Source organism: Macaca mulatta, chromosome 5, assembly GCF_049350105.2.
Source record: "Macaca mulatta isolate MMU2019108-1 chromosome 5, T2T-MMU8v2.0, whole genome shotgun sequence".
Lineage (NCBI taxonomy): Eukaryota > Metazoa > Chordata > Mammalia > Primates > Cercopithecidae > Macaca > Macaca mulatta.
This window is the reverse complement of record NC_133410.1, coordinates 58,746,877-58,768,151: the sequence shown is the minus strand read 5'-3', so window position 1 is coordinate 58,768,151 and position 21,275 is coordinate 58,746,877. Positions and strand designations below refer to the sequence as shown.

Here is a 21,275-nt window from a genome sequence, read left to right as displayed (position 1 = left end):
GGTCCCTGCTCCCCAAACTATCAAGCCAAACACCATGATCCCTGGCTTTCAGAGTTTTTATGATTTGGTCCTGAGTACTCAACCATTTACATGATCTCTGTTAGTTTCCATTATGCCTTCTTATATAGCCTGTGGTCCTCGTTTTGTCACTTAGTCAGTCCTGCAGCCTTTCAGTCTCCTAATCCATAAAATGAAGGCACTGGCCTCTACAAAGATCTCAACAGCCCTCTTTGTTCATGCTAATTTACAAAGCATTTCATCTCATTTGATCCTCCCAGTAGCCCTGTGAGGTGGAGAGGACAGGGATTAGTCCATTTTTTAGATAAGAACACCAGTCAAGGTGCTCTGTCTTTAAGACCAGTGCAAACCCTTCAGGCCCATAAATGTTGGGTGTCTGCTCTCCTCTGAGGTGGTTCCCGCCTTGATCCTCCATTGCTGTCTGTCCAAGTCCTGCCCCATCCATCAGAGAACAGCTTCATTCCCAGCTCTTTCCAAGACTGCTCCAGACTTTACAGGCCCACCCACCTTAGTTACAGGCAGAAATACAGAGGCTGGCACTACTCACCTCTCTTGCCTCCCTGCCTGTCTATCCATCCAATCCTGCACACCCCAGTATGGTTCCTGGGGCCTGACACTTGTCTCTGCCATGGAGTGGTGACACCTCAGAGCCCTGGCCTATTCAGTCTCTGTACCCCACACTGTCCTGGCTTAAGGTGAGCCCATGGAGTTCATTCAGGAGAAGCTTATAGGGTGGATTTGGGGTAAGAGGGAGGAGGCAAGATGTGCTTCCCCTGGCATGGGGTAGAATGGAAAGAAGAATGGGAATGAAATCCAAGCAGACAAGGCCAGAAGACAAAGAGACTTTCAATAATGGTAAAATTAGGATCTACCTAGGTTGCAGTGTCTAAGAACTGAGGTTTTCTTTTCTAACTTTCTCTCCATCTCACAAACTACACCCTGCTCCCACTACCACCCCACTAGAAGCAAATTGCAGTTACCATGTACCCTGGGTTATTTAATATACTGAAATGAACAGCATTTGGCAGCATTCTGAGCAGTTATTTTGCACCACAACACACACTAGAAACCAATGACCCGAACAATCTAAGGCTGCTGTTCTAGAACTGTAGTCTGCTTCTAACTAGCCCTCTTTCCAATTAATTTGAATTATTGAGTTTCAATCTTCCTTCACCAGTATGTACAAGAGGACCCACGTCATCACACAGCCTAAGGCAAGCCCTGATTCCAGGGCAGCTAAGAGAAAGCAGACAGAGGATGCACCAGAGCTGTAGGTTTTATTTTAAAACAGTTGAAGATTTAGTACTAGAGCCCAGGGTGGCAGGAGAGCCTAGTGGGTAACACATGGACTCTCGAACCTGTGCTTGTATCCCAGTTCTTCTACTTAGCAGTTCTGTGGCTTTGGGTCCTTAGCATCTCTGTGACTCAGTTACCCCAACTGTAAAATGGAGATAACAAGAATACCTACTTTATGGAGTTCTCATGAGGATTAAATGAACTGAAATAAGTGAAGCTCATAGAACAGTCCCTGGCACACAGTAAGTAACTGGAAAATGTTAGTTGCTTTTATTTTTGTTGTTGTTTATTTCTCTTGCTATTACTGTTGTTCTTTGGAGGAAGGAGACATGATCTGATACTCTTGCTGTGAAAATGAAGAGCCTAGCATAATATATAGAGATTCAGCAGGCACAGAGTTCTAACTGTCAAGCCCTCGCCAGTGACCCACTTCCCTCCTCCAGCACATCCACAGACACATGCTTTTAAAGAGAAAGAATTCCTCTGACACAAAATGTTCCTTCCCTCTTGGTGACCTTGACTGAAAGAGCCGCCACACACTCTGAAGTGGCCACCTGCTCCTCTTCTCCGATTCTTACCTAATCTCTGGACCAGGAAGTGGAAAGAAAAGAGCAAGAATATTGAAAAACAGTCAAGAGGTTTGTTAAAGACTCTTCTCAAAATAGATCAGAGGCATGCACACATACTCAGGAACTTGGTCAAGTATCTACATGTACCTTCTAAATAAGCTGACTGGTGAATTTTCAAGGAGAATGTGGCTCAGGAGTCATCTATGGATAGCAGTGAGACACTCACCTCTTTTTCACCTCTGGAAACTTTCCACCATCACCTCCTCCACCCCTAGCTCTCTCAGAGCAACAAAAACTTCTTTAAAGAGCCCAGCAAAGTTCTTTCTTCAGAGGTTGTTTGGGTTCATCCCATCATGTCCTAATATTTACATTTTTGATACAATTGGGCAAATACTAATATTTCTTCCAAAGAGCTCAAATAAAATGTTTATTTCATGTTTAAAGTGAAATAAAAAGAAAATCCCTCAATGAGAAGAGTCCCTAGAGGAACATTTGAGGTTTGAGAATATTGCTAAGCCCAGGAATACAGAAGGACCCTTTTAGTCAAGTGAGAGGCAGGAGGCTTGGATGTGAACAGAACCCCTTCTGAGTGTGTGAGAAAGAAAAGGGGCCCATGTGTGTGGCGTGTGGGCCCATGGGGATGTGTGAGTGTGGGGAGAGAGACTCTTAAATGATGCCACACATTCCTGGACTGCCTCAGGGTATAGAACAGAGCTAAAACAGGGAAAGGAATAACCCCGAAGGCAGCCTCCTTCCTCAGGGTTGTAGGGGAGTGGAGTAGTGGCCGACCAGGCTGACCAGGAGTTTACTCTGGCTGCTTCAAGGATGTTATCTGACTCTATTTAGACAATTATTCCTTGATAAAGTTTGGCTGTGTGTCCCCACCCAAATCTCACCTTGAATTGTAATAATCCCCATGCATCATGGGAGGGAACCAGTGGGAGATAATTGAATCATGGGGGTGAGTTTTACCCATGCTATTCTCATGATAGTGAAGATCTGATGGTTTTATAAAAGGGAGTTACCCTACCCATGCTCTCTTGCCTGCCGCCATGTAAGATGTGCCTTTCACCTTCCATCATGATTATGAGGCTTCACCAGCCATGTGGAACTGTGAGTCCATGAAACCTTTATATATATATATATATATATATATATATGACACCCAGTCTTGGGTATGCCTTTATTAGCAGCATGAGAATGGACTGATTCATTCCTAAATGAACTCTCCTCCAGCTAACCACCTTGGTCACTGATGGGGACTTTCAAGTGCACAGTGAGAAGGGCAGGGGCTGGGGAGGTGGGACCACAGATGTAGTCGTAGGAGTAGGTACTCAGGTAAGAACTGGAGCAGGTGATTCCAAGGTGAATATGTGGTGAGTCAGCTGTGTGGAAACTTTCTTAGCACAACTATTAGGGTACAAAAAAATTTCCAGTAATCTTTTTTAAGCTAAAATTATATTTGTTTATTCAACATTAAATAAATCAGTTAAGTATCCTCTGTGGGACAAAGATGGTGCCTTAAGCTAACGGTGCACAAAGAAATGGGAAGAGATGCAAGATGGCCATGAATAGAATTGACCTAGGGAAGCATATGAACATAACACAGAATGCTTGAAAGAAGTTGATGCTGAGATCTGAGAACACACGACACTGTAATTTATTCAGGGGTGTCAAGGAAAACAGCTCAGAAGAGTTGATATTTAGCTAGATGATGAAGAAGAATAGGAACTGGCCAAGCTAAGAAAAGTTAATGATTAAAAATGCAAAACCTAGATTAAATAGTACTGGGTCCAATTGCTAGTTCAATCATTTACCTCATGTAAAACCTTAATCTCTCTGAGCCTTAACTTCCTCATCCATAAAATGGGAACAATTCTTCCACCTTGTAAAGAGAATTAAATAAGATGATAGCTGTACAGTTTTGCGCACAGTCTCAGCCCAAAGTAATCGCCTGCAAACGGTAGCTATGATTATTCTTTAGCCCGTTTATTCTGGTCCTGGGCCATTAAAAAAAAGTGGCAAAATGCAACCCTGAGGAATTCCAGACTTCAGGGAGACCAAAATTCAGAGAGGCTTTGGTTCACAGGCCTTCACCAACCCTTTGGATAGGCAGAACATGTTGGTAGAGTGAAATGTGCTAGTACGGTGGAATATTCTTGTATCTTGGATTATAAAACATATAGATAAGTTTCCTCCAGTTCTTCATTTCTGCCCATTCCAGGGCTTTATCACATGAGTCACACCCACTCTCTAACTTACAAATCCCAATGAGGAAGAAATGAAATGCGAGCCACCCTCCCCGTGTCTCCACTCCCAGTGCACTGCCTGTCAGTGTCCCGCACCTTCCTCATAAGGCAGAGGCTCCCCTGCCCCCCAGCCACACCTTCCTCATTTTTTCTCTCCCTTCCTCATATTGAAAAATGTAAGAGGAGGAGGAGGGGAATTCCAGTTTAGTTTAAACAGAACTCAGGGGGAAATGGCATTTGTTTTCACAAGGAGGAAATAAAGCCTTTTCAGTCACCCTATAAAGTTGTGCTAACATGGGCTCAGCAACCCCTTCATGTTCTCAAACTGTGATGCCCTCAGGTGTGGAACTTCCCAGGGCTGATGTTACCAGCTGCTTCTGAAAGTAGCCACTGCTGTGGAGGTAAACAGCAAGCTCAGGATACAAGATCTCCTAGGCTCAGGGCCAGATAAAGGTTTTCTGCTTCTGGAGGACTCCTGTTCCCATGGCTGGCATCCACTGAGAAGAGTCAGTGGGTAGCAGAATAGTTAATACAGTGGTTCAAATATTTAAGTACTCTCTATTTTATCTTATACCATTTGGCCTTATATTGGGCTGTACAAACTCTTAGAAGTGCCCCTTTGCCTAACTGCCCTCAAGGGCCCATCAGGAGGAAAATAACTGGCTAATTCCAGCTCTGGTCATATAGGCTGTCTTCTATGGACATGGTAGGGTGACGTGGAAGAGCCCCATTTGAAGATTGGGGGTAAACTTGGAGCTAGAGAGCCACCCATTACATGGAGGAGAAGTGGTCACTCTATCACTTACAATCCAAAAAAAAAAAGAATGCACTTTAGTTGGAGAACCTGCCTGATTTATCTTTAGAAAGAGGTGGTATATAAATAAACTCAGTAAATCACAAAGTTGGAGGGGACCCAACTGCTAAAGTTAGAGAAGAATCTCTGAAAAAGGCCAAACCTGTGATTTCCTATATTAAGCTATCCCTGGAGGAAGAAAGAAGAGTCTTGCAGGAAAATCAGCTATATTCCTTCTTTTTTCTTCCAGTTTTAAAAAAGAAAAATTAAATTAAAAGGTCAGTGTTTTACGCTTCTCTTAATTGCAATTACTGTATCTTTTTGTATCTTAAAATACTCCTATCACCTTACCCTGTGGTTATAACCCTCCTTTCATAAGCTTTTAAAAGAGCTATTACGAGGCTTCAGTGAACTTTGAATTGTTCTAATTTCAACACAGTTTAGAGGCCAAGAAGCCAAGAGGAGTCTTTCGAAGTAGGAGTGGAGGTTTTCCATAAGGGGAACTGACCTCGGATGTTCTCTACTTGACCCAGTCTGCACATTTGATCATTCAGTGCCGTAATTCTGTCTTTACAATAGTAAAAAGGGAAAGAGAATTATTATGATAATTATATTAATCTGGCTCAAAATGATTCCAGGAGCAAAGAAATGGATCTGTGAGTGTTCAGAAGCTTGTAAGCTCTGAAATGGTTAAATATGATAAGTCTTCGTCTCAGTTTTAATGTTAGCAATGATTTTTTTTTAATCTCTCTTTTAGAAATTATAACCAACAGGAGCATAGATGTCTGATGTAGCATTCTTTCATCCAAAGCTTTTGAGAACTTACTAAAGAATTAACAAGTGGACTGATTGGCTTCTTAACTGTGCTACAATTCTTTTGGTGGGAAGGCTAATAAAGCGAACAGTAACAGGAGCCATTCATAACCAGCAGACAAAAATAAATAAATAAAAGAAGAGATACTAAAATAATCTACAGTGATAAATCTCCAAAAATGTGGGGGAGAGTCATCACTTTTGAGACCTAGTACACGAGAGATGAGAATTGGTCCAGGATCATATATTTGCATAGTGCTTTAAACTGGTGCACCTGGCATCTCAATTAATCCCCTTAAAATCATGCAAGATGGGTAGATCACTCTTATTCCTCTGTCTCAGCAGGTAAGTAGTGTAAGAGTCATCAGGGATAAGTAAATAGTTCATGGTCACACAGCTACTAATAGTTGGACCACACTCAAATCCACATATTCAGACTCCAAATCTCTTGTGCTCTTTGCAGTGTGTTTAAAAGAGTCCAATTCATTTGTTGAAGTACTAGTAAATAATTTCCCAGTTGCCTAAAAGAGTAAATGGGGTCCCTAACACCAGCTTTAGTGCCAAAAACTCACTTTAAGTAGTAGGGGACAAGAACCCAATTGATTCTTGCCATTTTTAAGGTGAAATACTAAAGTATATTCATTATTAATGCAAAGCTCACACAAAAAGCATGTTGTGCTTCAAAGTAGTATTTGAAGGAGGTATGGTTATTCTTACATGGGTACATGCTCAAAGAGTTTTTTTAAACTGCCCATTAAAAGTTGCTTTTGGAACCAGATTTCAAACTACAGAATAAAACATTCACGTTACTTTATATCGCACCAGGATATTTCTACAAACACAAAATAGTGTTACCTATCAGACCTGACCTTATTCTATATATCAAACTTTGCTTTATTCTCTATAAAACCAAGTTTACTATTCAAGAATGAAAACTGAACATATTTCCCACAGAGGAATGTTTTAAAATGCTTTGACTTGATTGCCTCATGAAAATTAGTGTATTTCCTACCAAGGCGACCCTTTTAAAGTGGATACTGCTGATATTTTTATGAAAAAACCAACCACATTACTTTGTAGTGACCCTTGAATAAAACATCCTAAGTCTCTCAATATTTCACAAGTAGTAGAAAGAAGAGGCAGAGCCCATAAAAGAAGAAAATAGGACAAAAAGAAATGTAAAACCCACTACCCCTGCAAACAACAGCAGCAGCAACAACAACAGATTGATGTCATTCTTAAAAAGATAATCAAAATATGACTAAGTACTCCTCTCTGAATTCCAGGTCAGCCAAAAAGTCTTGATAAATATTGATCATTTACCCAATTTTACCTGCATAAAAAGTGTTTTGGTAACAGAGTTAAGATCCTGGGTTTTATTCTAACTGTGAATGTCATACAGAATGATCTGAAGTAGCTTTTTCCCCTTTCAAAGAAAAGATGGGATCAGGCAGAAGGTGGATACGATGCACGCCAAAGTCACGTGATGGCCCTTATCCTCATGTATCTTCTTTTCTGTGCCCTTCCTCCCCCACAGGCAGCATCGCCGCCATTACCGTGACAGTCATCGCCGTGGTGCTGCTGGTGTTTGGAGTTGCGGCCTACCTAAAGATCAGGTGAGACGCAGCTTAGTCTTCTCTTTAAAGAAAAGGATTCTGTGTTATTGGGCTCTGGTTCTGAGCGCTGTTTTGCTGGATACTTGTTCCTTAATAGGTATCTGAGCCCTCAGAAATATTGGCAGAGAAGTGAAAAATGGTGGGTGTTCTCCTACTTCGCACAACACAGGTATAGATGTACCTTGGCAAAGTAGAAGAAGTAAGCTGAGATATACAGCATGATGATGCAATGGAAGAAGAATTAACGTGGAGTCGGGAGACTGAAGCCTAGGCTCTCTGTCCTGAATGTACCTCATTACCCTGGGAAAGCCACATGCCTCCTAAAGCTCACCTATTCTCATCTGTGAAAGGGAGTAGAAGGGTGGGATCAATGGTTCCTAAATTCTGATGTTCTGAATACCGAACTGTGGATTTGTACCCAATCTGTTAATGAGGTTTCCACTGATTCTCATGCAAAATGTAAAAAATATAAGGAAGGTGTGGCTTTTCCTATAAAACTATCTTTTCCCCTGTGATTATGTCTTTATATTTTTGGTTTTAAAATATCTTTTCTCCTATGAAATTAAGTAATAGTAGCTGAGATTTTACTTTCTTTAGCCTAATAGGAAATTGCAATACTCTGTGAGTCCTCCATTTATGTCTTCTATTGCTCTGTGAAATCAAGTCTCAATACCACATTACTCACAGTCTCTGAGTGTCCTTCCAGCTGTAATATGCCAGATGGCAAGTGACTGTCTTATTTCCCAGTCTGTGCAGTGCCCATAACAAAGGACAGAAAGACACAGGCTGCATGGTGAGGACACTCACCTTTGACCTCCAATTCGTTCTCCTCTCAGCAGCCAGAACTATTTCTATGTAAGCTCCTCTGCCCTGTCACTCCCTTCCTGAAAAACCCCAGTGGCTCCCCTTGCACTGAGAATTAAATTGTAACTCCTCAGCATGGCCCTCAGTCATCCTGGACCATGCCTGCCTCCCTCTTTCCAATCATCACATCCCTCTCTCCCTCAGAAGCCCTGAGCTCCAGTCACTCCAGCTCCCTCCAATTCTTAGGACACATCAGGTTCTGTCCTTCCTTCCCCAGGCCCTGGGATCCTGCTAGTCCCTCCCTGAGATGCTCTTCTTCTAGCTCCTTCTCATGCTGTGTACATTGACTTTCATCTCATTTCCTTTGAGAGATATCCTTTCCAGTTTAGGGCCCGTGTTATTTACTCTCTTAGTGCCTTGTTAAGTCCATCCTGGCTATGACCACTGTCTATTATTTTATTTTCTAGCTATCATTTTGTTTTTGCATATGTGTTGCTTATTTATTGTCTCTTTTCCCCACAAAAAATGTATGGCCCTTGAGGACCTGGATTTGTCTGTGAGGACAGTGCTAGGGACCAAGACGGTGCTTGATATATTGAACAAATAAGCAATGAAACATAAAGATACACAATCCCATGGGCACTGTGGCACACACACAGACACCCGTGACTTGTACCCCCAGCAGCCATGCTTCTTCCTCAAGAAGCTGTGCCACCCTGTCCTTCCCTCCTGCCCTTGTTCCCATGTAGAGCTCATGGATATGATTCCTCATCTCAGACCACACATCCACTCTGCTGCTGCCTCGTCTCATCCCCACTCATCGCCCAGCCCCACCCAGTGCCCACTGGGAGCGCTTCCCTCCTCCTTCCCTTTCATCTCCCTCCATCTTGTGTTCTAAATGTGCACCAAATCAATCTTGATAATGTCAAGTATGAGAGTGCCTTGCAATATCACCTGCATCAACGATACAAAGAACAGGAAAGCCAGGTTTTGAAGAGAAATTGGAATGAAAGGGCCCACATGATCTGTTTCTAATAAAACATTTTATAAAAGCATCCAGAAGTTTCCCCCAGATTTAAAAAAATATTTCTCTTCATTAAGTCTGCATGTCCTTGAGCACTCAACTTAATTTTATAAATTATGTCTTACTGAATGGTACCTTTTTCCATCTGGTTTAATTATTAGTTTATTGCTGCAGATACACCGTATTTTAATTATGAGTTAAATTGGCTTTTATGAACTACTCTGGGAACCTCGTTTCCATTTTATAACAAAGTATCTGTTGAAAAATATGTTCTGCCCCTCCTCCCCAAAAAGGAACTTACACATACATTTTAGAGTCATTTTAGACTCACCAATGGTGAGTTCCTAACGGGCTACAGTATCAAAAATACAACCTTCACTGACGTGTGGAGTGAAATAGAAACACTTCCTTCTTGCTACACACTTCCCCAAAACGGTGCGGAAGTAACTGGAAGGACTCTTCCTCTTCACTTTGGCAAGAATTCAAGTTTACCACCTCTAAACCCACACTGGCTATACGCAGGCAGTCTAAAACAGTGATTAACAATTCAGACTCCACAAGCAGGGAGACCTCAGTTCAAATCCTAGCTCTACTATTTCCAGCACTGTGACATAGGCATGTCATAGAGCACCACTCACCCTCATTTCCCTCACCTGTAAAATAAGGGCAGTAGTTTCTACCGCGTAGCCTTGTTTGGAAGCAAGTACATAGCACTGCCAACATCATCATCATCATCAAAGTGGTAGACTGGAAGGAGCCCTGGGAAGACAGTCCTTGATAAACCGCTGTAGAGCGTCAGCTATGTGCCAGGCCACATCAGTGATGTGACACAGTTCTGCCATCACAGAACTTACCATGCTTGGAAAATTTTGTTAGCAGGCCATTACAATTTGCTCTGATGAGTGCTGATTAAAATTTTATTTTAAGCCATATTTTCCCCAGGCCTTCAGAGCACCAGATAAATTAAGTAAATGATTAAATTGAATAAATCATTATTATTCTTCCCCATTCAGCTTCTGTCTCCTAAATATAGTAAGATCCACAGTGGCATAAATATAAGGTTGCTATTTATCTATTATGCTACTTAAGTTTAAGCACTATAAACTTAAGAATGAATGGATACAGTTATTAGACCCTTAAGGGGTTTCAGAAACCCCCTAAGGAAAGCCCCTTTCTGCTTCTCTATTAATTATTTCGGTAAAATGATGACATAAAGAGATTAATCGTTGTTATGAATCTTAAGGCTATGCTAAAACCCCTTCAACTGTTATTTTGCCAGATTGTCGGAAAGCCCCATTAATCATTCATCAAAAATACTTCAATTGACATGTGTGTGTGCATGTATGTTCCTAAGGATAGGCTTTGCTTTGGCTGGGAACTTACTCTTCTTTCTTCATTCCAGATTTCTAAAAACAATAACATAACAAAAAGTTTGTTTTCTGTGGTCTTTTAGCTGGTTTGGCTGGAGCAGCAAGTGACTAAAATCACAACCCATAGGGAGCCATTAGCTTCTGACCTGCAACCATAGGATATGGCCCTGGCCCAGCCAAGTTCTCTGCAAATGCAAGGGGAGAATCTGCTTGAAAAGGCAGCCTCATGACCAGAAAAATAGAATGCTTGGCAAGCTCTGCTAACAGTGGGTTGGGACTTTTCACCTTTCTTCCCAAATCCTCATTTCCTCTAAAGACATTGTAAACTTAAGAGCCATCTGCTTTTCATACTCCCTTTCTCCAGGGACCCATGACCCCTAGTTTTGTCACAGTGACCCCTGCCTGGAGAACCACATCTTTTTGTAACCTGAGCCACTTTTGGATGTGACTTATAAAATGAACTGCCCTGAATGCAGGGTCCTTCTTGGTTTATGACCCCAGCTTTTAACCTGCAGCAGTGTGGTGTGGAGGGAAAAATGTGAGCTTTGCAGTCAAGTTTAATGCTGACTCTTCTACTTACTATTTAGGCGGCCTTGAGCAAATTATTAACTCCTTGATCCTCAGTTTCTTTAATCTGCAAAAAAGAGAGCTAATAATATGTATCTTTCAAGGTTGTTTTAAAGATGAAATGAAGTAATGAATGCAGAGTAACTGGAGTGACTGTAGCATGGTGACTAAGAACATGCACTCTGGGACAAGTTTCTTTTTTTTTTTGAGATGGAGTCTCACCCTGTGGCCCAGGCTGCTGGAGTGCAGTGGCGTGATCTCGGCTCACTGCAACCTTCGCCTCCCGGGTTCAAGCAATTCTCCTGCCTCAGCCTCCTGAGTAGCTGAGACTATAGTCACACGCCACCACACCCAGCTAATTTTTGTATTTTTAGTAGAGACAGTGTTTCACCATATTGGCCAGGATAGTCTCGAGCTTCTAACCTGGAGATCCGCCTGCCTCAGCCTCCCAAAGTGCCGGGATTACAGGCGTAGGCCACCGCGCCCAGCCTGGGGCAAGTTTTTTAATCACTCTGTGCTCAGTTTCTTCATGTAAAATGAGACTATAATAATAGTAGTACCTAACTCAAGATTGTTACAAAGATTAAATTATGATACATATAAACGTTCAGTGCCTGGTATGAGGTGAGGATGATGGAAGGGCAATTACTGTTACTGCTGTAGTCATTGTTAGAATAGTGCTTAGCAAATAGGGACTCAGTAAACTGGTAACCACCAACACATAGGCTGTGAGGTTGGGAGCGCAGTGTGCATCCTACCATTTCCATTCAGTAGGCATAGGAATTCAAAGGAGAGGGGAGAGGAGGAGGAGAAAGATGGTACAACAGCTCATTTCCTAATTGAATATTGATATAGCGGTCTTCCATGTTCCAGTTTGGCAGTTTCGTTAGTGCTGTTCTGAAACGCCTGTGAAGTTGCATCCATGTTACACATTTATAAATGGAAACTATCTCTGAGCAGTCTTTATGCCAGGGTTTGTTTGCAACTTTAAAAGAAAGCAAAGGCCCTGCCTGCCTTTTGCAGAAGTGTCTTTAATTAGTGATGATTGAAGAATGAGATAAGTCTGTTTTGATTTGTTTAAATTGGCTCAAAACTGTTCAACCAAGAGATAATCTCCCTGCACAGGAGACCATATCTGCTAAGACCGGTGATGTGGATGTTGCTATAATTAGGTGTGCTAGTGACCCAGACAGACTACATGGGGTGTTCTCTTCACAAAAATAAATGCAGTCTTGATTTATAGACACAACAGGACCTGTCTTTTAAGATCTCTTGTTAGACGTCACCTATTTTACTTTATGTCTTCTAGTGATTGCATGTTGTACAGTTGGATTTCTTCTGGTTGTTAGAGTAGGCCCAGCCAGCCATAAAGGCCGAGATCGTCTAGAATTTGTTATACACAGTTGATTTTTTCAGGTCACCTTTTGGAGTTCTGTAGGTCTTGTTTACTCCATTTTCTCCCTCAGTGGTTCTTAAACTTGACTGCATAAGAATCAATGGGAGAGCTTATTAAAAACACAATTTCCTGGGTCTCATCCCCATAGATTCTGATTCAGTAGGTCCAGGTGGGGCCCTTGCACTTACTTTTCTAACTAGCTCAAAGGTGATGCCAGTGCTGCTGGTCCAAGGATCACACTTTGAGTGTTTTACCCACTCCAGACACACTCTCTGCTGTAGAGTTTCTCAGAGAGATTGCCTTGTTGTTTCGTATATATTTCAGATATGTTGCCCTGTTTCAGATATATCGCCTTTGTAATTTTGAACATGCTGATCCTTCTGTGAGAGGTGTTTGGTTCACCCCTTTCTCATCTGGCTAATTTTGAAGTTGTCCAGCTCAAGAGAGACCTTCTCTGGGAAGCCTTCTCCCACCTCTCCATACTGAGTTCCTTGCTGTGCATGCTTCTCTCTTACCATGTGCTTCCCTGTACTGGAATCAGTGCATTCTCTACCAGTTTCCTCCACTAGAACAATATCAAGTCCCTGGCATAGTAGTTGCTTAATGAACATTTATTGGATGAGTTAATGAGTCTGAATAGGAAAGTTTGGAGGTGCAGCAATAACATTTGTTTACTCCTAATCAAGAAGAACCAGGGCTTGGGGAAGGGGAAGCCATGGGAATCTGTTAAACCACACAGACTTTTACTAGCTACCTCGTGGCACCGAACTAGTTTACAAATAAACAGATGTGCCAATGTGTAGACCTTTTCTGTGATGATTGTCTGCCAATAGTAAGCCATCTGACCTAGAGAGAAAGTTTAACATGCTCACTAATTATTGTCCTCTTATCACACATACAAAAAAAATGTGTTTGTCTTACTCTTACTACAATAGTATCCAATTTATCCAAACCTGGCTGGAATCCCTGCACACCCAATTTTTCCTGTTTAAGCTCATTAATGTGGTAAATAAGCCCTATGGGTTCAGTACATTCCCAATTTTGGTTCATCCATATCTCTTGTATATCTTTCCTCACTTATCAGCATTTTACTCAACTCACTGTTTCTTCAATGGGAAGGCAAAAAAAAACAAAAAACAAAAACAACAACAACAACAAGAACAAAAAAAAATGGAAAGTAAAGGCCAGTCTTTCTCCTTTATTTTACTAGTGTTTGTATAGATGTGTCTTACAATATAGGAGATTCAGATATAACATTAACCAAATAGTCTTGCCTAAGATAACCATAGCCAGTAAAACCTGATAGCCCGAAGATTTTTAAACCTCTAATCCCCATTCCAACATATTAATAAATTTTAAAAATTCAAATACAATAACAATCATGTAAGAAACTGGTTTTATAACTATGCCTGGGATATAGTTTCAAGAGTTCCTACTGGGAGGGAGGTTCACTTTTCATTCAATGACATTTTTTACTATTTGGCAGATTCACCATGTGCTTGTATAAGATTTATCATATTAAAAATTAAAAAACAATATTGGCCAACATTCAGTGTGCATTTACTATGTGGCAAGCCTTTTATATTAATTACCTTATTTAATCCTCCTAACAACCATAAAGCAACTTTTTAAAAAGTTTCTCCATTATATAGATGAAGAAACAGGGGGTTAAAAACTTATTCAAGGACATACATTTATTGACCAAACTTAAATTTTATGGGAATAAAATTATGTGATAGATATAAAAATTCTGTGAGAAGTTCAATTACCATACAAAGGTGAAGCAGGAGTACCCTATCAATAAAGCAGCATGTTTATTAAGTAGATGTTTGCCAGACTTGCAGCAGTAAGTTATGCTGAAATTTAGGCAGGGCTCCAGGGCTTTAGTTACAAGGTTTTAACTTGTTCATTCTATAGTTTCCATTTCTCAACTATCCTGCTAAAGGACTTGATTGGAACTGGAGGTTTTAAATTTGGGCCATAGACAGCCCATGACCTTTGTTTACCAAAACGACCTCCCTTATTTCTATAGATCAAAGAAGCAGTAGTGTTTCTGGGTTTCTATTTGTGGTCTCTTTCATTCCCACACCCACAGAAATGAATGTGAGCCTTTATGGAAAGCAAAGTAAATTGTGGAACATCTTCAGGTTTTCGGGTACTTAGATTAGGTCAGCAGAGTCAGCCTTCAGGACATAAATCAGAATTTTGAAGGCTAAGAGTTTGAAATGAGCACAGCCAAGGTCTAGTTCTTTGCAAAAAAAAAAAAAAAATCATCTTTTTGCAAATACCTGGCAGATGTAAATAAGCTTCAAAAGTGCAGTAGCAATTATTTTAGCACAGACAAAAGTACACCAAATGCTTTTGCACCTTCGAATTGTGTTTTCATTTTGTTTAATTTTCACATCTAGCTGAGATAAAAATTAGTGGGAGTGGTCATTTTTTGTGCTGTATCTAGCATACATGATTTCCATTGGCAAGGTATAATAATTTATATGCTAGCATGAGCCTTAGAGGTAACAAATGCTCATTTTGTGATGTTCTTCTAATCCTGCCATTGGTTTTAGTCTTAAAATGACCATATTCCTTTCCAGGAAGCTCCCGTCTTATGAACAGATCAGTTTTGAGGGGAACTCTGGATTTATTTTTTACAATCACTGTTTCTTTCATAAACACATATTGAGGACTTACTATGTGTCAGATATTCTTCTGGGTGCTGGAGTTAGAGCTAAGAATAAACACAACAGGCAAATAATCCATACCTGCATGGAGGTTATAGTCTAGTTAGGAAAGAGAAGCAATAACAAGTAAATTATATCATGTGTTAGAAGGTGATGAGTACTATGAGAAATACTAAGCTGGGAGTCTGGGGTGGGGGTTGAAAACTTAAATTGAATTGTGTTTTAGTCCGTTTTCACATTTCTGATAAACATACTCGAGACTGAGCAATTTACAAAAGAAAGAGGTTGAATTGTACTTAACAGTTCCATGTGGCTGGGGAAGCCTCAAAATCATGGCGGAAGGCAAAGAGGCACAAGTCACATCTTATGTGGATGGCAGCAGTCAAAAAAAGAGAAAACTTGTTCAGGGAAACTCCTGCTTACAGAACCATCAGATCTCACGAGACTCATTGACTATCATGAGAATAGCACAGGAAAGACCTGCCCCCATAATTTGATCACCTCCCACAAGGTTCCTCCCACGACATGTGGGGACTGTGGGAGTTGCAATTCAAGATGAGATTTGGGTGGGGACGCAGCCAAACCATATCAAGTTGTTAAGGAAGGCCTCACTGAAAAGATGACATTTGAGCAAAGACTTGAAGGAAATGAAAGAATGAGCTGTGTGGAGAACTGGAGGACAATTGTTCCAAGCCAAGGGAATAGTCAGTGCAGAGGCCCTGAGACAAAGTTGTGTCAGGCATGAGAGTGAGGAGAAGGAGACAAGTATGGTTGTAGCAGAGGGAGCAAGGGTCCTTTAATAGGGGCTGGTATGCTCAGAAAAGTACCTGGGGCCAGACCCCATAGGGCTTTGCAAGGCATTTTAATGACTTGGCTTTTACTCTGAAAGGAGGATCCATTCAAAGGTTTTGAACAGAGGAGTGATAACAATCTGATTTCATTTCTTATAGATGTATTATTAATTATGAGAGAGGGTCTCACAATTAATTATCCATCAAATTCTGCTTAACCCATATTACCATGCAACTAAGGTGCTAATGAGACTCTGGGAACTTGAACTCTGAGTGCTGGATTTAGATACAGGAGATGGGGATTTGGCTGACAGCTTAGTTGGATGACTTTGGGCTCTTCAAGTAACATCTCTGAGCCCCATTTTCCTTGTCAGAGAAATAAGTATAAACTATACCTGCCCCATGGCTTTATTCTAAGGATCAAGTAAAAACTAAATATAGAAGCACTTCATAAATTATAAGACAATATAAATGTCAGGAGAGGTGGTGATAGCAACAGTGGTTGTGGTTGTGTCACCATTATTTCAGGGAAAATTAAGCCCAGAACCTATGTGAGAATGTTAGGAATGCAAGCTTCCCTTTCCCATCTCTTCTTATTAAATTACTATGGAAATGGAGCCTCCTCTTCCTTCCCCAGCACTGGAGATCCAGAAGACAAGGACTCAGATGATCCCAAGAGAACGTGCCAGTCGGGATCCTAGCAGGAAGAGTTGTCACTGACAGGGTGTTTGGTAGACCGGGACCTCCACAGTGGGTTGGTCTGTTGTCCTAGTGACAGCATCACACTTTTGCCTCTCTTTTGCCCCGTAAGCATCCCCAGTTCAGTGCAGGGCATTACGCTGTCCTCAGATGGATGATTTTCCAAGTAATCACCACCCTCTTCTGTTTCTCCACCAGGCATTCCTCCTATGGAAGGCTTTTGGACGACCACGACTACGGGTCCTGGGGAAACTACAACAACCCCCTGTACGATGACTCCTAACAACGGAATATGGCCTGGGATGAGGATGAACTGTTCTTTATTTATAAGTGCTTATCCAGTAGAATTAATAAGTACCTGATGCGCATTGAACGACAATCTTAAGTCCTGTTTTGTTGGTATGGTTGTTTTTGTTTTCCTCCCTCTCCTCTGGCTGCTACAACTTCCCCTTTCTGGTACAAAAAACCATTCTTTAAAGGTGAGTGGAGGCTGATTTGCCGCTGAAGTGGGCCAGCCTTGCACCAGCTAGGCCAGACCACCATGGTGGAGGCTTCTTTCCCCACTGCAGGACCCACTTTGAGAAGGACCGAGGAGGAGGATTTGGGTTGTTTTGTCAGGGGTTACTTTCAGGGGAACATTTCATTTGTGTTATTTCTTAAACTTCTATTTAGGAAATTACATTAAATATTAATGAGGGAAAAGGAAATGAGCTCTATGAGGATTTCACCCTGCATGGGAGAGAGCAGGGTTTTCTCAGATTCCTTTTTCATCTCTATTTATCTGGTTGTTTCTGACAGGATGCTGCCTGCTTGGCTCTACAAGCTGGAAAGCAGCTTCTTAGCTGCCTAATTAATGAAAGATGAAAATAGGAAGTGCCCTGGAGGAGGCCAGCAGGTCACGGGGCAGAATCTCGCAGGTTGCTGGGGGATCTCAGTGTGCCCCTACCTGTTCTCCCCTCCAGGCCAGCTGTCTCTGTAAAGGATGTCTGCTCTGTTCAAAAGGCAGCTGGGATCCCAGCCCACAAATGATCAGCAGAGTTGCATTTCCAAAGAAAAAGGCTATGAGATGAGCTGAGTTATAGAGAGAAAGGGAGAGGCATGTACACTGTGGGGAAGTGGAAGAGAAGCTGGCGGGGGGAGAAGGAGGCTAACCTGCAGAGTACCTCATTAGGACTAGTGAGAATCAGCTGTCGATAATGGCCGGAGACATCCACAGCTTGGAGGAGCCCAGAAACTCTTTGCTTTATACCCACACAGCAACTGGTCCACTGCTTTCCTGTCTGTTGGATAATGGCTGTAAACTGCTTAAAAACAAAACAAAACAAAAAAGAGGCACTGGTCTATCTGCAATTACTCAATGAGGCATTTTCATAGGAAACAGACTATGATTAATCCGTTTATTCTTCCCACACACTGACCTTACTAATTCTTCCCTTTAATAAATGAGCAACTCTGGGTATAAAGTTCTGCACAATAAATTTTGAGAAAGAATTGTTCCTCTTTGTTGGCATCCGTGTATTGCAATCATTCTCAGCCAGGAGGTGATTTTGCCCCCTGCCTCCACCCTAGGGACTTTCAAAAATGTCTGGTAATACTTTTCATCGTCATGACTTGGGGGTGCTACTAGAGACCAGGAATGCTGCCAAACATCCTACCATGCACAGCATAACCTGCCACAGCAAAGAATCATCCACCCCAGAATATCAATAGTGCTGAGACTGAGAAGCCCTGATTTATCACAGTGCCCACTGTGACAGAACAAGACACTCACAGATCAGTGATACGTTTTACTGTTAATGAAGTGAAATGATCTGTTAAGTTTTTATCTCCAAAGCGTTTAGTTTATTGGCTGGTGGGTTGTTCTTGGTATGCATGGTGACCTTTTTATTTCTGTGTGCTTCCTAGAGAGCTTTATTTCGTGGCTACAACTCTGTCTTCTTGTAACAGCTGACATTAGCAAGCAGCATCTATGTCCTGATTTCATGTAGTAGAAAACAAACATTGGGTCTGACTTCAAAATGTGTTATATTGTCCTACGGTGTCATAAAGAACCTGAAAATGGACTTTTGTTTCTCAAGTTGGACCATGCTGTCATGACTGTTTAGTTTACAGAAACTTGACCCCGGCTCGTCCTGTCTCTGGCTGTGGCCCGGCAAAGCACTGACATGAAAACCACCCTTGCTTTTCTAAACCCCTCTGGTCTCAGAGACAATAGGGGCAGTGCCACTTTCTACAACCTGCCAACCCACGCACTGGAGTAATTCTGAAAAAAAATTATTCCTAAATTCTGTAAGTGCAAACGGAGAATGAGCAAGCCCCAGCAGTGTTTTACAACAACCAGAGTGGGTAATGAGGAGGGGGCTTACTGGAATCGTGATATCTCTGAATATTGAAAACAACAACCAAAAAAGTCACCTTGTCAGAAAAAAAGGGCAGCAAATGACCAAGGGTGCCCCTTCTGGCCGTGCTTGGCTTGAGTAACTGTCTCTCTTTCCCCACCCCCATCATAGGGCTTTCAGTTTGGCAAAGGAAAAGCAGATAAAAACAAGACATTCCATGTGTTGTTTTCTCCCTTGGCCAAAAACATTTTGACACAGTGTTTGTGAAACACCTTTGGAGAGGTGCACTTCTGATGGCTGCCTCTGCCGTCAATGCTGGGGCAAGCCTCTTCCCAGGAACCACGGCCTTCTATAAACCGTGAACTCAAGCAGGCATTTTTTTCTTACTGAAGGCTGCTACTGTGCAAGGGCACATAATGGGTTTGTTGCTCTTATTGGCTTCCAAATGTGTGTGGCAAAGAGAGAGATGTGGGCCTAGAGCAGATGTATTCAGCAAGGCGACAGTTTCCCATAACAATTCTAACACTTCTTATGTTATGTGAGTGTAAAATATGTAAGGGTTGAACCTTATTTTGCCAAATGTATCTTTTCTGCTTTTGAATTGGCCAAAGGATTTTAGCAACTATATTCTACAAATGTTACTTAAAACACACACACACAGACACATACACACACACACACATATCTGAAATATATACCGAAAATCGACGTCCTTGACCTCAGGGAGAGCACCTGTTCAGGTCTACCTAAGGGAAATGGCTCCAGTGGGTCTATACAACCATGTCCCATCCGTGGATAGGTCTAGTCATAACACTTTAGAGAGAATGTCAGAGCAGGAGGGAGGCAAGCTGCCTCTTTTCGACCATCGACCGCAGATGATGAAAGAGCGGGATTCTACTTTGTTTTCTTTTTCTGTGGCCACAGTGAAATCTCCTGCCCTCCCTGCACGTCTGTGTCTTCATTTCTAAAATGGGGGTGATGCTTTCAGGTTGATCTCACCCCATACTACCTCACAGATGTGTTGTGAGGATTAATAAAATTACGTCTACGGTATTTTCAGTTTCTGGAGAAAAATACTTATAGACAGTTTGACTATTACGTAGATGTATAAGTGATCCCAGTTTCTTGTTTGCTATGATACTAGTGTGTTGTTTTTACTTATTCTCTAACATGACAGTTGTGTCCTAGCCACATCAGACAGCTATCTAAGCTCTGGACTACCCCTTTGTGCAGCTGAATCACTGCAGGGTTGACCATGCCTGGGGTCACAGCAATGGTTTCCATTTCTAGATGAAAGGATGGCCTAGGACATAGGTCTCAAAGACTCTTGAATCAGAATCAGGAGATTAGGGAAAACAGGATGGACACCTGAGCACTAACAGCAGTAGACGTAGACCTCTGGCCTTTACCATCTGAGGTCTTCTGGATTATTTGTGGGGTTGATTTTGATTTGATGTCATCTGTTTGCCCTTCATCTTGTTGCAAGTGTGCATGGTTCAATCCCTCGCATCCAGGAAATGAATTTTCCAATTGGGCCAGACGCTAATTTGCACGTTGATTCACCTTCTTTGCCTTTAACCTTTTTTTTTTTTTTTTTTTTTTTTTGGCAAATGAATGTACCATTTCATCTTTGATTTTAATAGTGCTAGTTGATGTTGGTAATAATGCTAACCAAGAGATCAATGCCAGATTTCTCTCTTGGGGTGAGTTAGCTGAAGTCATTTAAAGATGGAAAGATGGGAAACTTCTTTGATATTTGATGTCATTGTATCCACATTTGTTGTAAGACATATTGCATACCAATTATAATTATATCAATTAAAGTTGATAAAAGCTTCCGTCTGGCTGTGGGTGATTCACATTTTGATATATTTTGTTATTTAAACCACTTGATTGATATGCTCAACACTGCTCATATTAAGTAGTTCTGACTTGTTCTTAAAGAAAATGTATCCCACACCAGTAAATATTTTCTGCATAGCAGAAAGGGCTCTCTGACCTTAAAACAGAATTGAAGAATGTCAGAATTGAAGAAACTTTTCAAGCAGTGATTTTACTCCCAAATATACTCTGGGCCTTATAAAATAGATGTAAAAACAAACACTTTGATTCAATGAGTTGATAGCAATACATAATCAAGTCATATTAAGGCATATTGGCACTAGTGACACATTTGACACTTGCTTCACTCCCCTTTAAAAATTAAATTCAGCATACTCATCCTTATCTGACAGTTAAATAGCAGGCAATTTC

At 41.5% G+C, this 21,275-nt stretch overlaps 1 protein-coding gene across 3 annotated transcripts in view; it reads left to right on the top strand.

Annotated features, from left to right (window-relative positions):
• PARM1 (prostate androgen-regulated mucin-like protein 1) overlaps positions 1-20,860 on the top strand; it is a 110,109-nt gene extending 89,249 nt beyond the window's left edge. For 2 of the 3 annotated variants that reach the window (XM_028848067.2, XM_078001715.1), the window contains exons 4-5: positions 7,276-7,354; positions 16,882-20,860. In XM_028848067.2, coding sequence (XP_028703900.1) covers positions 7,276-7,354; positions 16,882-16,966 — 164 coding nt within the window. In that variant the 3' untranslated portion in view covers positions 16,967-20,860. 3 annotated transcript variants of the gene reach the window in all.
• The last annotated feature ends 415 nt before the right edge of the window (positions 20,861-21,275 follow it).